Below are 17,547 nucleotides of genomic sequence, written 5' to 3' on the forward strand. Positions count from 1 at the left end.
TCAAAAATATAAAGAGGAAAAAAAAAATTGGGGGGGGTAGGGGGGTAGGGGGGGTGAGAGGGGGTATAATGTGGGGTGGGGCAATTTGTTAGATGTTTAAAAAAAATAAAATTGGGGGGGGTAGGGGGGGTAGGGGGAGTGAGATGGGGGTATAATGTGGGGTGTGGTAATTTATTAGATGTTTTAAAAAAATTGGGGGGGGGGAAGGGAGGGGTAGGGGGTGATTGGGGTATAATTTGGGGTGTGGTAATTTCTTAGATGTTTAAAAAAAAATTGGGGGGGTGTAAGGGGGGGTGGGGGTGAGAGGGGGATATAATGTGGGGTGTGGTAATTTATTAGATGTTTAAAAAAATGACGGGTGGGGGGTCGGGGGGTAGGGGAGTGTGAGAGGGGGATAAAATGTGGGGTGTGGTAATTTATTAGATGTTTAAAAAATAAAAATAAAAATTGGGGGGGGTAGGGGGGGAGTGAGAGGGGGGTATAATGTGGGATGTGATAATTTATTATATGTTAAAAAAATGGGGGGGGACGGGGGGGTAGGGGTTGAGGGGGTGAGAGGGGGGTATAATGTTGGGTGTGGTAATTTATAAGTTGTTTAAAAAAAGTTGTTGTTTTTGGGGGTAGGGGTGGGGGGGTAGGGGGGAGTGAGAGGGGGGTTATAATGTGGGGGTGTGGTAATTTTTTAGAAGTTAAAAAATGGGGGGGGGTAAGGGGGGGTAGGGGGGAGTGAGAGGGGGTATAATGTGAGTGTGGTAATTTATTAGATGTCTAAAAAAAATGGGGGGGGGGTAGGGGGGAGGTGAGAGGGAGGTATAATGTGGGGTGTGGTAATTTTTTAGATGATGTTTAAAAAAAATTGGGGGGGGGGTAAGGTTGGGGGGGAGGATTCTGGTAGGGGCGTGGGGTATTGTTTGGGTGGAATCCCAAGAATGAAAAATATAAAAGCAATATGTCAAGGGACAATGAAAAAAAAATGATCTCACACTGACATGAACAAATATCCTCTATTTATTTAACATAAATTTTAACTTATTGCATTTGTTTCCCCTGTATATAAGAAAGATATCATAGTGTATTACCTCCCCTGTCCTGCTTATATTTATATTAATCAACAAAATTAAACATTAACACAATATTAAATATACAAAATATACAAAAAAAATCTCATATTCTGATAATATTTTTACTGATCCACTTTATTTTACTCAAATGATGATGTTTCATTGGACTGATAATTATAGATTTAGGATTACAGACCAGTTGCTTCAGTTATATTGTTCAGAGTTCGCCCTGTTGGCCGCGTATGCGTTCTTGAGTTATCATCCAAAAAACATTTTACCATTTCGAGTCACCGTGACCTTGACCTTTGACCTAGTGACCTCAAAATCAATAGGGGTCATCTGCGAATCATGATCAATGTTCCTATTAAGTTTCATGATCCTAGGCCCAAGCGTTCTTGAGTTATCATCCGGAAACCACCTGGTGGACGGACCGACAGACCGACCGACCGACATGTGCACACAAAGCAATATACCCCCTCTTCTTCGAAGGGGGCATAAAAATATTTGAAATCATTTCCCAATGACAAATAATGTGGGGGGAGGGGGCAAGATGACGGAGACCGTTCGTGATGCTTTATTGCATAAAACATTTTGCATATAATTGATCGAATCCGTAATTATTTTAATTCTCTCGCGCCGATTAAAACCCGAATAAGCCTCCCTTGATATGTTTATGTCATGTTTTCATTTCGCTTAACTCGAGATTGGAAGATAAGTTTGTCTGATAGTGTTGTGTGCCTGGCTAACATTTCAAAGTTGAAGAACCACGAGATTGTCATAATGCCCGCTGGTCGATCATTGATATCACTCGCGTACAATCGTTGAATATCCAGAACAATAGGTTCACAAGAATCTGAATAGCTTTCAGTTACAAACTCAGTCGGCAAATAAATCCTTCGCATATGACACTGTCTGCGAAACTGGTAGGAACGTTCCGTTAGCGTTATGGATAATGTCGTTCAAGAAGATTTCCGCCACCGGAATCGCGTTAGCGTCTCACAACTAGACCGCCCTGTTCACCGACCAGTAAGAAATACATGGCCCCAACTAGCTGCATACTGAACATTTGTACCAGACCGTAAAATTTTATTTCGCATACAACTTTCCGTCAAAATCATAGTGCACCAAGAATCGACCATCTGACCCGGTAACATCTCCGTAATTGTCCAGCAGAGGAAGTGGCGGGAAGTGTAACACCTTGTCCCGCCATTGCAGTGTTCCAGTCTCCATGCCTAAACTGATGTAACCTGTGTCCTCCTTGAGCGGTCAACATAACTGTCACAAAGAGGTTGACGCTATCAGGTACACATCCAAGAGCGTTTGGTACGGGGTCCAACGGCATGTCGCTTACCAGTAAACGTTTGCGTTTTGCCGTGGAACTCTGAGATAAAACGATAATGGTCCGCTTGTGCGACACCCCCAAAACGGTCATCCATCAATGAAGAGTGCCCCAACCAATACCAAATTAAACCGAAACAATATACCGTAAACCAAATCTGAGCGTTTATACATAAAATGACCGCATGAAAATATACAACGTTTTTATATATTATACAACAATTTAATCTTATTACAAATAATTTATCTTAAGCTTGATAGCATGTTGAATTAAATACGACATGTAACTTTAAACGGAAACAAGAGTGCCAAACTGTCACAAGATACGCCCGTTAGAAGGTTTTGGACACCATGCTCAATGCTTGAAATGCACTAAGTGACCTCAAGACCTAGTTATTGACTTGGCATGACCCATATTTGAACTTGACCTAGATATCATTTAGATGTAACATCTGACTAAATTTGGTGAAGATCAGATGAAAACTACTTCAATTAGAGAGCGGACACCATGCTAAATGCTTTAAATGCACCATGTGACCTCGTTTTTGACCGGGCATGACCCATATTCGAACTTGACCTACATATCATCTAGACACAACTTGTAACCAAATTAGGTGAAGATCAGATGAAAACTACTTCAATTAGAGAGCGGACACCATGCTAAATGCTTGAAATGCACTAAGTAACCTCGTGACCTAGTTTTTGACCCGGCATGACCCATATTTAAACCTGACCTACATATCATATAGACACAACTTTTGACCAAATTTGGTGAAGATCGGGTGAAAACTACTTCATTTAGAGAGCGGACACCATGAAATCCTTGAAATGCACTAAGTGACCCCATGACCTAGTTTTTGACCCGGCATGACCCATATTCCAACTTGGCCTAGATATTGTCTAGACTCAACTTCTGAGCAAGTTTGGTGAAGATCGGATGAAAACTATTTGAATTAGAGTCCGGACAAAGTGGCGCCGTTGAAAATGCACTAATTGACCCTATGACCTAGTTTTTGACCCGGCATGACCCATATTCGAACTTGGCCTATATATCAACTAGATGCAACTGCTGACCAAGTTTGGTGAAGATCGGATGAATACAATTTGAAATAGAGTCCGGACAAAGTGGCCCCTTTGAAAATGCACTTATTGACCCTATGACCTAGTTTTTGACCCGGCATGACCCATATTCGAACTTGGCCTAGATATCAACTAGATGCAACTGCTGACCAAGTTTGGTGAAGATCGGATGAATACAATTTGAATTAGAGTCCGGACAAAGTGATGCCTTCCGCCCGCCGCCCGCCGCCCGCCGCCCGCCCGCCGCCCGCCGCCCGCCCGCCGCCCGCCGCCCGCCCGCCGCCAAGGGGTTTCACATAATACGTCCCGTATTTTATACGGGCGTATAAAAATGAAAGACACTATACACCATACAGATATGCACACATACGTAAGAGAGTATCGTATCATATGTTTTAGATGCAACACAATCATGAATAAAATGAGTGTCGGAAGTTATAACTTAGAAACACGCTACTTTCTCACACTGGCAGTCACTCAAATGTTCTTGTCATGCATTAACGATTGTTCATAAAGATTATCCTGCCGTTTAAATCATATCTCAAAATTATAATCTTCAAATGTCAGATAAGTGCCATAAATGGATCTTTAAATTGTATCAATAAAATATGGAACTTTTATGAACGATTATGCGATGGAGATGTTTTACTTGTTCTTAACAACCAATACATGAACACATAACAAATCACATAAAATATTTAGCAAATGCAAAAACGGTATTAATCGGGTATTTGTAACCATAAGATGCACGCAACGTTTAAACTAGACGCTAAAAGCTTATAAATGATTGTTATCTGTATTTAAAGATGTATAAAATCCCGATTGAAGAAGAAAAACAACCATTACGCAATTCAGCATATCGTAGAATGCATCCGTCAAAGCCATGCAATATGTGATAATACGTGTTACACAATGCGCATGGGGGAATGGTATAAAATATTGCAAGCAAGATGCACAATTGTGCAATTTGATGAGATAAATGTCTTAATTATACATCACTACGTGTCTGTGTTCACCAACCCATTCTTAGAATTAAGAATAAAGAAAAAACTAAAAACCAAGAAATATATGAGAAATATTAGAATATACATTGTACATATATACAGGCTACTACTAGCGAGTTTGTCAACCAAAATATTCTACATAAAGAATAATGTAGATAGAGGTGATTAATGCCAGGTTTGACTAAACATTTAAGCAAATTCTTGGATTTTTCCTATGTAAAGATTATATGTTAAGACAAAAGGCTAAGGAGTGTTTGGTGAATATGGCTCCAGGTTCTTTAATAATCACGATTTACATAACTTGGTCGCGATACATTTAAATAAAATATAATTGCGCCGCGTTATGTTAAAAGGGGGTTTAATGCATGTGTGTTCAAAGTCGTCCCAGATTATCCTGTGCAGTCCGAACAGGCTTATCAGGGACGACACTTTCTGCATAAAGTGGATATTTGATAAGAAGACACTTTCTTCAAAATTAAGATATAAAAAAGCGGAAAGTGTCGTCCTTGATTGCACAGGTTAAACTGGGGCGACAGTTAACGCACATGCATTCGATCCCTTTTTCACAGAGCACGACCCAATTATTTATCGATTTTATATTAGCAGTCGTCACGCCAACCCACTTCAACAAAGCCCGGAGAATGCAAAATGATCATGCAAATAAATGTTTTAAATTACATGGTCGGGCATGAAGCAGGTTTTATACGTGGACATGCTAATTTCAGCAAAGACTTGTGCCTATAAGATTGCCTTGTATTATTTGTATTAACCTGAAATTGTATCAGCATTTTGTGAACTTAATCGCAATACTGTAAATACCATTTAACGCCAATACGAACGTTTTTCGCGTTGGTGTAAACAAATACGTTATTATTAATGTGTGTACGTCTTTAAGTTTGAATTTCGTTAAAATTGCTCTTGTTTATGTATATACAATTTATAGACGTAAATTACTTCTGTATAAAACACTTTTAAAGAAGAAGAGATTGAAAAAATACGCGGCTGTCATTAAAATACAAGTTTCCTATACAATAACGTGTTTGCATGACATGTTCGTTTCCCGTTGCTTCTGAATGTGCAATCACATACACGATAAACAAGGATACATTGTACTTAAGATTTTACCTGTATGATCTGTATATAAAGTGAAACCTATGGATCACTATGCATTGTTGAGATTAATGAGTATGTCATGTTATTTAAGTCTCTTGTAAATCTTTTAGATTGTAAATGAACTGTTTTTTAATTTGTGATATGTATGTAATGTTATACTGTGTATATTGATGAGACTATAATAAAATATAAATAAATATATATGACGTGTTCAATATTACAAAGTCGCTCCGCATTCTTTTCAAGGACTAAATGCAACTGCATATTGCGTTTTATTCATTGATCATCATGAGGCTGTGAATGCTTTATCCTTGTGTGCGCATACAGGGACATTTGCGAAGAGAAGCCCATCGAACAAGAAGAGCAGCGGTATTGGCAAACCGTGGCATGGGACTGTCTTACATGGCGGGAAAGGTCGCCTGAAAGTACAGATTGCACTAAACAGACTTAAGCGGAAAACTCTTGTATTAAAAAGTTTTCGGTTGTTGTTTTGTTCAGTTATTAAACGAGCTCGCATGGTGAGAAATAAATAGTTGTAGCTTGATTTTTGTCAGTTATTTAACGAGCCCGCATGGTGAAAAAAACACTTAAATATTGCGTTTGAATGTGACAGTTACTGACAACCGCGCAGACTCTCTTGAACACGTTATCAGTGTATTGTTGAATGAGTACTGCTAAGTTAAGGGACAAAAGTCAGAACTAGAATAGTTTCAGGGTACTCTGTTTGCAAGGTCAAATTGTTATTGCTTTGCTTGTCACTTTTTCTTAAAAGGGACTTAACACGTGTCTGTACACTAAGCGTACAAAAAAAAATTAGACACTTGATAGTGGCATTTCTTTAGAGGTAAATACACGAAAAATTCGTTTATATTACTTTATAAGTTCGAAAAAATGTACAATACATAGTCAAAACTATCGCAAACATTCCATACCTTGTTTTATGTAAGATTTCGAGCATAAACGACAGGAATGAGACCGCGACCCCAGATGGTACTGTTCATGTAGAACAAGGTCACTTCTCCGCAAAAATCCTGAAACGTACATATACGTTCAAGAACACGTGTATCAAAAATAACAAAAGGTTCGATAAATCTTGAAATCAGTGATCAGAGGGGGTAATCACGTGATACTCAAGATGGCGACGTTCATGCCGAGGCCAGGTAAGATCGCCGTGTTATACCCTTTATTACTAGTATTTATTGTTTAAATGCCCTTCACTTTCCAGCCATATCAGCAAGAAAGTTACTAGCGTTTATTTCGTGTTGATATTCGCTCTTTATCTCGACTTTACTCGCTGCGAAATTTAGCGATGACCTAATTAAAGTTCTAGTAAGAAAATTTGCGGGGAGTAAAGTCGAGATATAAAGCGAATTTTAAAACGAAATAAACTCTAATCATATGTTTACTGATACTCATTTAATAATTAAACAAAAGTAAACATAACTGTCTCGGCATGGACGTCGCCATCTTGACCATCACGTGATTACCCCCTCTGAGTATCAAACTATTAACTGAACACACAAATTCACACAAAAGACATTTGAAACATTTCTTGAATTACGACCATAGATCTAGCTTTAGATGTCAAATGAAAAATAATCTAATTTGACGATGGACCTTGTTTTGATATTGGTTAAGTTTTCAGTGTATGCTCGATTTGTGTCACTGATCTGAGTGAGCTCATCGGAGATATAATTACTGGCGTTTTTCTATTGAAATCTTTCCAAATCAAACTAAATGATAATAATAACGGTTTTCAACAGAGCCAAGTCATCCACACTCAGAATCATTTCTGCCATATCTTATTTATGCATCATAAAAAAGTGGAAGACATTTCATAAACGTGCATTTCAGAAAAACTATTTCCAAACGTGGTTTCATGCAAGGGGATTTTCAAAGAGACTTGTTCGCAAAGTTTCGTATAAAAAATCATGCCATTAAATTAATTAACAAACATGAATTTAATCTTAGGAATTGTTTTTAATGATTTTAAAAATAACACAAAAATATAAACTTCAGAAAACTTTATAATACAAAATAAATAAAGAAAACATGTGACTGTCCTCGAATTCGAACCCAGGTACTACAGAAGTACAAGCTAAAGCAAACCCACTTCACCACGCAGGAATTTGTATCTGAAAGTCAGTCTAAACGCTATGTACCGGTATGTAACACACGTTTTGCTATATTGTCGTTGGTAACCAGTACACACGCTTTGTTATTTTTCAGATTTCGATTGATAATTTTATTTAATGAACATACATTTTTTAACATTTTTCTTAGTTACGTGTGCTATTTTGCTTATTTTAACATGTTGAATTCATTCTCTTTTTTTTGGAACCTGAAATGACAAATTGTGTTAGTTGCAATTATGTTAACGCATGATACAAATGTTTAGTTTGTAAGTATATTTATTGAAAACTTTATAATGGTTTGGTAGAGTATCACCAAATAAACATTCAATGAAATAAGGTTTAACCCCTAATGCTTTGCGTGGATGTTTCCAAGGCAGATGCACCAGTTTGATTCAATTTGCGTTTGTTGCATGTTTTTTTTTGCTCCGAGTCAAACTCAGTAAATAAAGAGCCTTATGCTATAACATAGTTTCTTTATTCATTGAGCAGCTGAATTTTCACTTTGTTTCTATTTATTCATTTTCACAAATTGATTCCAGAGGCAATACCTTTTGAATATCACTATGGAAGACGATGACGTAAACCAATCATTAACAATGGTCATTTTACTACACTATGCTTACAGAGAGCTATATTTGGTCTACCGTTTGTTGATTAATATATATTAATGCTAGTTGTTTACTGATGCTATATATTTATTTTAACCTTTCTTGCAGGTATTGCAACGATGTGGATGACCGTCCTTGTGTGTTAACGTGTGTCTTTTCAGGTCGCAACGCTGTAGAAACCCTTTGTTACAAACTGAACATGTGAACCGGGATGTTTTCTGAAAAGAAATGCGAGGAATAACACCCTATCGAAACTATTAGGACAAATAAATGCTACAGTAGAGGAACAATATTTGTTATTGACAAAAAATAAGCTGAACATCACCCTATCGAAACTGTGATGACAAGTAAATGTCACATAAGTGCAACACTTATTAAAATAGTTGTTTTTTTTATCAATTCCTATGTTTCACAAAAAATTACATGTAGGGGATATGTTTTGACTGTGCAGGAGGTAGCGTTGTAAAAACCCGTTGTTACAAACTGAGCATGTGAACCGGGATGTTTTCTGAAAAAAAAAAGTTAAAAAAATGGGATGAACAACACCCTATCGAAACTGTGAGGACAAGTAAATGCCACATAAGTGCAACAATTATTAAAGATCTTTTGTTTTTCATCACGAAACAATAGCATGTATGGATATATTTTGCAGGAGGTAGCGTTGTGAAAACCATTGGTTACAAAAATTAGTAAGTAAGCCGGTCTGAACTCTGAAAAAAACAACAAGTTTTGCTTTAAACAAAAAAGAAGATGAACATCACACTATCGAAGCTGTGAGAACGAGTAAATGTCAGATGGTTTAAATAATGATGAAAATACCTTTGTTTTGCATCGAGTCATATATCTGAAGAGTATGAATATGTAAGAGAAATGCTGTTATTACGCGTCCCATACACAATGTTAGAACTAAGTAAAATATCGAATTTCATTTAGCTCGATAACTGGTCGTGTTGCTTGGATGTTTGCAAATGCTATTAAACAGTAGCAAAATGTGTTATATTAGTTATATACATAACATAAACTATAAGTTTCCTCATGGTAAACATAACGACATTTTCTTTGGTTAAACACCGTCGGAAAAAAATCAATTATATAATTGCATTGGCAAACATATTATCGTTTCAGTACCGATGAATATAAATTAATTAATAACAATTACCCCGGATTGCGAGTGGAGCAGTTGGTGACGAGTTAAGTTTCCTTTAGTCTTGAAGGATATGTTGCAAATCAGACATTCATTGCTTCCTTTCACAATCTCTTGATTAACGGCATCAGTTTCAGCTCCATAATTTGGTCCTACATTTAGACTCTTTGCATTTTTTGTTGACGGAGGTTTTCCTTCAGTTATAATTTGACTTGTACCGAGTATGTTTAAATAAGTGTTTCTCAAACAAATCTTTCCATCTAAATTACTTAACGTCACAGTTTCAGTTTTGTCAACAGAGTTCATACAATCGGTATTTTTTTTATTCCTGTCAGAGTAAGTAAGTCGTTTAAACGATTCTGTATCTGTTACATCATATTCATTGATAGAGGCTTTGAATTGTTTTTTTAAATTTCCTTTTCCAGCAAAAACTGCTTGACTTTTAATACACTCAAACGCTAAAGATGAATCACTACTGGGAATTTCTTTCACTTCTGATGAAGTTTGAACGAAAGAAACAAATTTTGTTGCACCGAGATCATCAAACATTTCCTCTGATACTTCCGTTGATGGCTTTGAAAGCGCAGCATCATCAGATGATAAACATACTTGACTGAATAGAACACTATTTATTGATTTAGTTTTATTCACTGGTGATTTATTTTTATTTAAACGAGCTGTAACAACAGAACTTTTAGGGGCTTGTGTCTTTATGCCTTTCAGTGGAATGGTTAATTTAACACATTTCCTTTTAAACGGCTTTATAACTTTAGGTAAATCATCAAAATTGTCAGACTTTAATAAAGAAATCATTTTCTTATCGTGACCATTAACACTTGAATTTTGGACGTTATTATCATTCTGCTCAGCGTCAAAATGGGCGTCTAAAGATACGAGCTTAAAAACATTTGGTGAAATAACAGATTTGCACATATCCTTTACCGAAGTAAGTTCTCTGCATTTACTAGATGTTAAAAAGACGTGTTCTTTGATTGGTGTAAACGACTTACAATTCAAACTATTTTCAGTTGCAATCTTCGGAACATGGTCATTGTTAAGAATATTATAATGGCTGAAACTGTGTTGGTCACACACTGACTGCGTCGTAATGATAGAATCTGTAGTTTTGATTTCTTCGATGGAACACTTCTGTACGGAATCTGGTCCGGAAAGACTTTGCAGAATATTTCCATCAAAGTTCTTCACAGATGTTCGACCAGGCACAGCTAGGATATGAATCCCTTTATTCGTCTGAACAGTTGAAATATAGTGAAGATTATTTAATGGTATAATCTGCAGACTCAGTCCAATATTGGGAAGCAATCTTCTCTCTGTTGTTTCCGACAACAATGCGACTTCAGTACCAGGGCCATAAATCGGTCTTGAACATCCCGGGCCATTAAAGCAAGGCGAATCTCTGAAGAAATCATCACACTCGTGTGTCCCAACAATAACAGAATCTGCCAATCCGAAAACTGAAGAATTATCTATAGTGAAATCTGTGCCATGGTCTAAATCAGAACTAACAAATTCAAAATCCATACTTGATGTTTCATCTGCGAGACTATTACTCTTATGTTCGTTAACATCAACCAAGCGTTCGCTGCACGATTCCAAAGGCGAGTCACGGTTAGATGTGATTTGAACTTTTTCGTATTCTGTGGCAACCTGGATTTCGGGAATTTCCAATATATTGCTACGTTTGGTATCCATATTTCCAATACTTTGTGCTGCAATTAGACAATAATTATTTACATAAATAAATATTTTATGAGACGTGATCTAGTGACCTTAATTTTTACCCCATTTTACCAAGATTCAAACGTGGCCGTGATATGGTTAATATAACCATTATGACCATGTTTCATCAAGATTGGGTACTTACTGTAGCTTCTAGAGTGGTGACAATGTGTTTCTATGATTTGACATGGTGGCCCCGTCTTTGGACACACGTGATCCAGATTCAAACTAAGTGTAGATATTGTAAAGATAGCATTCGGACCAAGTTAAATAAAGATTGAGTCGCTTATGCGGCCTCTTAATTATTAAAACTGTGTTTCAAGGCGTTAACCTGGTGACATAGTTTTTGGATACATGTTACTAGATTGGAACTCGAAATACTTTTTGAGGTAAGAGAGAAGCCGTAAATATATTTGTGTCGAAAACCTGTCAACCAAAATATTGAAATACGGAAGTTTACATGCAAGACTTTCTGAGTTATGCGCGACACAATTTAAATAAGAAAGTAATAATGGTCCTAAGCGGCTCGACTGAGTTCCATGAACATCAGTTGTTAAAGACTTGACCTAGTGATCTAGTTTTAACGCCAATAGACACAGATTCGAACTGTTGTCAAGAAAGGATGACCAAGATGGCCCTGGATCGCTCACCTGTGTAATGGAGTGTGGCAAGTTTTGAACCAAGGTGTATTATTTGAACAATATCTGTAAAGAACCTTCCGATGTGACATTTCGAATATAAACTTATATCAAACATGTTCATACCACATTCCTTGGCAGAACCTAGTTTGACTCCTGGGGCATCATTTGAAAATACATATACCTAGTAAATGAGCACTCTATGATGTAACATGCCAACTATTCCACCGCTTGGCCTTATTGTGTTACATCATTTGACATTTCACCTCACAAGTCTACACAAATTATGTGACCCTGGGGCGTGGCTAGTTTTAAACTAGGGTTGATGATTTAAACAATCGATGTGGATAACCACTAGACGATGTTACACATAAAATATTAAATCCCTGAATCATTCAGTTTCAGAGAAAAGGATTGATTAATTAACTTATTATGTAAATCTATAATCCTGTGACCACTTGGGCATGGCCGGTTTTGGCCCAATGGGCATAATTTGAACAAACTCAATCTGATGCTTAATACCAAATATCAAAGCTCTTGTGGCTTCAGATGAAACTTTTTTAAAGCAAAAACCTATAATAGTCTATACATCTCATGTGACCCCTGAGGTGTGGCCCAAAGGTTTGACCCCAGGGACATGGCTTGTAAAAAAGGTCTTACACACAATGTAACATTCGAAAAAAATAAACTCAGAGCCTTTCAGTTTGGCAGATTTTCATATTTGTTTAATAAACAAGTCTATATAATCATGTAACCACTGGGGCTTCGAAAGTTTGGACCCCAAAGGCATGATTTAAAACATTCATGGTAGAAAACTACAAGAAGATGTTACACACCAAATTCTAAACCTCTGAACCTCTGAGCCTTGCAGTTTCAAGAAAGAAGATTGTTAACGTTATTTACCGTAAAAGTCTATAAATCATGTGGCAGTTGAGACGTGACCAGTTTTGACCCAATGGGGTTTGATTTAAAAGTTTTTGTAGAGGACCACTTGACCATGTTAAACACCAAATATTAAATCTCTAAGCATTGCAGTTTAAGAGAAGAAAGTTTTCATAGCTATTTACTATACAAGTCTATAGAAATCCGGTGACCCTTTGGATGCGGCATTTTTTGGGGCCACAAGTTCTGTGTAGAAGACCACCAGATGATGTTTCCCACCAAATATTTACCTATGACCTTTGAGCCATTTGGTTTCAAAGAAGATTTAAAATCTATTTTAGGTTTGGTGACCTACTTATTCAGTGGAATGATTTCAACAACTTTAAAAAATATTTAGTAACATTCCTGTGAAGTTTTAAAATATAAGCTTAGAAGTTTAGGAGGATATAATGTTTGAAGGATATTGTTGCCACTGACAGCACACGAATAATCACAGACGACAGATGCAGAAGAGCCACCCACCACAATAGTTCACCATCAGGACTTTGTGTTCAGGTGAGCTTATAAACATTCTGACAATGTTTCAAGAATTAGTCATAAATGTGGCCTTTAGAGTGGCAAGAGATTTTTTAGATTTCCTTGTTTTATGCATGTGACCTAGACTTCAACTTTGTCATCAAGATTGGATGAAAAATGTAGCCTCTTCAGTGATTACAATCTTAAAGGGGCCTTTTCATGTTTTGGTAAATTGACAAATTTAAAAAAAGAAGAAGAAACAAGAGGGCCTAAAAGGCCCAACGTCGCTTACCTGAGATAACAAGATATTATTGGGACAAATCTTCTGACCAAGTTTCACGAAGATCGGAAAATAAATGTGGCCTCTAGAGTGTTAAAAAGGTTTTACAATAGCCATATAAGGAAAAATGCACCGCCCCCTGGCAGCCATGTTTTTCAACCAACTGGCATCATTTTTGAACTCATCCAAGATATTATCGGGATGAATCTGCTGACCAAGTTTCATGAAGATCAGACAGTAAATGTGGCCTCTAGAGTGTTAACAAGATTTTACTTTAGCCATATATAGCCATATAAGGAAAAATGCCCCGCCCCTTGGCAGTCATGTTTTTCAAGCAAACGTAACCATTTTCGAACTCATCCAAGATATCATTGAGGCCAATCTTCTGACCAAATTTCATGAAGATTGGACAACAAATGTGGCATCTAGAGAGTGAACAAGGCAAATGTTGACGTCGAACAACGCACGACGGACAACGGACGACGAACAAAAGGCGATCACAAAAGCTCACCATGAGCACGTTGTGCTCAGGTGAGCTAAAAAAGTAACCCTCAACAGGGCTCGAACCACTGACCCCTGGAGTCCTGGAGTAAATGTCTACCACTTAGACCACTCGACCATACATGCTCATACAATAATGGATGTATTTTATACTTTATTCAAGCAATCATTGTTGCTTACTAAAAAATATAACAACAACAACAGAACTATTCAAATTATTCAATCGTTTCACGTGGCAACGCTTTTTATAATTTTAAGGTTTTTTAATCGTCAAAAGATGCATATAATGGATATTTTAGAGCATTGCGAATCTGAAACAATTTTTTTTAATTTTGTCAAGTTACCAAAACGTGAAAAGACCCCTTTAATATCAATGTTTGTGGCTTGAAAGCAAGAAGGCCCAGGTGCAATCCTAATTTTAGTCGGAGATGGGTTACACAAAAAGATAAATAACTGTAGTAAGTTTTATCAGAAATAACTCATACGGGCAAAAGCCCGCGAAGCGGGCGTTGACCGTTCATACATATGAAAATTTAAACATAAAATTACACCTAGGGATGCATCTCAAAAAAATTTGCCACGCGACATATATTTTCGCGATGCTATTTATGACCTAGAACAAATCAAAAACACGTTGACATATGCTAAATCACATGTTAAAACATACCTCATGAAAAAGTATATAAATGACATCATAATTGTGTAGCGAATCGCACTTAATATTTTTTTCATTATATGTTTTTCTCCGCTACATTAGACCATTTCAGAATTAAGATTACACAATTATCTCCCCTGAATACTCATCATCTTCATTTTCTGTCTCATAGACTCGTGCACTACATATAGTGACAGTCTTTACCAAACACAATTTCGGTAAATATAACCCGTCTAAAATGTTTTGCCTGAATCTTCGATTTCTTTCGAATTTATTTGCTTTGATCTTTTCGATATCTTATTATTATCCTGAAAAATCAAAAACGCTTGTAAAAAAAAATTATTTGTTTTACACATTATAGTTGGCATCTATATTCTCGCAGTATTCTCGCGGTATTTCAATAACGACACCCTACTGTTAACTTGTCAGAATTCGTGACGCATTTACCTTTCGCTCTCAGACAGCAGTTTTACGTGGGATCATGAGCAATATTCTGGTAAATTGTGGTTGTTATCCATCAGAAATACACTTATTCACAAAATTTAACGATATTCCGATTTAACTTTTTGTTCTTTTAGCTTATTTTCAACGTATTTACACCTCGTCTGCTCGCACTTGACCGATATCCCGAATGGTTACATATCACTATATAAAGTTTAGGCCTAAAACCACAAAATCTAATACCGTTGGATTTTCGTACCGAAATTTTTCGTAACAAATCTTCCAGATTCGAAATGAAAAAAACAACAACAGGACGTTTAGAAATGTTCTGCATCATTTATCAAATTTTAAGATTTAAGTTGGTTTACGTTTTTAGAAGCTGTTTGCCAAGGCAAGAGCTGGGCTGCCGCGTCACACAACTCCAGCCATTCTATTGAGCAAAACTGACAGTTTTGGTTTCCAGAAATAAACAAAGCAGGGATTCCTAAACTATCGATGTTTCCAAGCTATACACACAGTTATTTGCTGTGGTGATCTTATTATCCCCACGCTTTTTGAAAAGACGGTGTGTAGAAATACCGAAATCCCCGTCTCCTCCTACACTATAAGCACTAGAACCTTGAAATTTACACACATGGAAGCTATGAGCATATGTGCGACCCTACACTATTTGGAATTTTATCCGACCCCTGGATCAAAAATTATTGGGGTTGGGGTGGGGCCAGGTCAGAGATTTTCACTCATTCTTTTAATGTTATTTTACATTAACTTCTTCATTTCTACACTGATTTACTTCAAATTGATACTAAACAATGACAATAAGACAATATTGTCTTATGACAATACGGTCAATCTCAACTATGCATGGCCCATTACCAACCCTGGGGCGCCCCGCCCACATAGACCATGCCCACCCAAAATTGCCTTTTACATTAATTTCTTCATTTCTATGCCGATTTACTTCAAATTGATACTAAACATCTCTTATGACAATACGGTCAATCTCAACTATGCATGGCCCCATTACCAGCCCTGGGGCGCCCCGCCCACATAGACCACGCCTACCAAAAATTGCCTTTTACATTAACTTCTTCATTTCTACACCGATTTACTTCAAATTGATACTGAACATCTCTTATGACAATACGGTCAATCTCAACCATGCATGGCCCCTTTACCAACACTGGGGCGCCCCGTCCACATAGACCATGCACACCCAAAATTGCCTTTACTATAACTTTTTCATTTCTACATCAATTTACTTCAAATTGACCCTGAACATCTCTTATGACAATACGGTCAATCTCAACTATGCATGGCCCCATTACCAATCCTGGGGCGCCCCACCCACATAGACCATACCCACCCAAAATTGCCTTTTTACTATAATTTCTTCATTTCTACACTGATTCACTTCAAATTGATACTGAACTTCTCTTAATTATGACAATATGGTCAATCTCAACTATGTATGGCCCCATTACCAACCCTGGGGAACCCCTGGGTCAAACATGCGGCGTGGGGATACGAGGCTTACCCAAGAAAGACAATGACTTCTTTAGCGTTAGAATTCCCAGGTACATTTCAGTAAATTTTCTGTACCAGGTGTACATTGAAGTATACTTAAGAGTACCCCAGGTACATTTGAGTAGTATCCGAACCAACAATGAGCAGTACTTAGTGTCTTAAGGGTGATCTTAAGAACGCTCCCAATTAAGGGATCAATACAGAAACCTCCCAGTTACTAAGCAGACACCATATCCACTATACAGCAGCCACAGAACCAGCTTTAAATTCCTGCGGGCAGAAAACACACAAAATTATAAGATGCTAGATCTTAAAGCTAGGAACATGTTACTCGTTTGAAGATTGAATTTTGTGGATGCATTACTTTATTTTTGAAACAATAATACTACTTTGAACACAATAATGTAAAATATTATCTATTAAAAATACATGGTTATCAAAAAAGATTTTGCCCGTAAATTAGGTAGCACCTATAATCATATTAATCTACAAATTATGGGTAGGTTAATCTATACGAGTAGATTAACCTATACTGTAGGAAGGACAGACGCAGTGTAACTTGCTTGTAACACTTTCAGTGATAAATTACGAACGCCTTATTAAAGGAAATGAAAACGCGTCGGTGGAAGGCGTTCGTAGTGTGTTGCCACTTTGAACAGGGACCTATACAAACAAAGTTTGTTTGTATAGGTCCCTGCTTTGAACTGCTTGTATGAACGTATCTGTTAGGCTTTCGGAATTTAATATAGATAAAAGAAAAAAATTACTACCTAAATTATCTTGGTGCAGACTCTATGCTTCATCGAACTTGATGCTATGAAACACTAAAATATATTAATCGATTAATTAAAAATAATCCCAGTATTTCATGATCACCAAATGTA

The 17,547-nt window shown here is 37.0% G+C and overlaps 1 protein-coding gene and 1 long non-coding RNA gene across 2 annotated transcripts; both read right to left on the reverse strand.

Annotated features, from left to right (window-relative positions):
• Positions 1 to 1,619: 1,619 nt before the first annotated feature.
• LOC127858652 (uncharacterized) lies at positions 1,620 to 3,697 on the reverse strand. The gene is made up of 2 exons (XR_008039004.1): positions 3,562 to 3,697; positions 1,620 to 3,405 (listed from the first exon to the last, which is right to left on the reverse strand). It is a non-coding gene; the product is annotated as an uncharacterized LOC127858652 (long non-coding RNA).
• Positions 3,698 to 3,765: 68 nt separating this feature from the next.
• Positions 3,766 to 17,489, reverse strand: LOC127858623 (uncharacterized). Its single transcript, XM_052395828.1, has 5 exons — positions 17,434 to 17,489; positions 9,499 to 11,213; positions 8,437 to 8,557; positions 6,529 to 6,627; positions 3,766 to 6,015 (listed from the first exon to the last, which is right to left on the reverse strand). The coding sequence occupies exons 2-5, from the start codon at positions 11,194 to 11,196 to the stop codon at positions 5,873 to 5,875; spliced, it is 2,061 nt and encodes a 686-aa protein (XP_052251788.1). The 5' UTR covers positions 11,197 to 11,213; positions 17,434 to 17,489; the 3' UTR covers positions 3,766 to 5,872.
• Between the last annotated feature and the right edge of the window lie 58 nt (positions 17,490 to 17,547).

This window comes from Dreissena polymorpha, chromosome 14 (genome assembly GCF_020536995.1).
Source record: "Dreissena polymorpha isolate Duluth1 chromosome 14, UMN_Dpol_1.0, whole genome shotgun sequence".
Lineage (NCBI taxonomy): Eukaryota > Metazoa > Mollusca > Bivalvia > Myida > Dreissenidae > Dreissena > Dreissena polymorpha.

What these genes read in the sequence shown, in the direction of transcription:
- LOC127858623 (XM_052395828.1), bottom strand. Translation starts at nt 11,196, where the DNA reads ATGGATACCAAACGTAGCAATATATTGGAAATTCCCGAAATCCAGGTT. An exon ending in TGCTCCACTCGCAATCCGGG is followed by an intron (nt 8,558 to 9,498) that starts GTAATTGTTATT and finishes ATTTCTTTTCAG; the next exon opens with AAAACATCCCGGTTCACATG. An exon ending in TTGCAATACCTGCAAGAAAG is followed by an intron (nt 6,628 to 8,436) that starts GTTAAAATAAAT and finishes TGTACGTTTCAG; the next exon opens with GATTTTTGCGGAGAAGTGAC.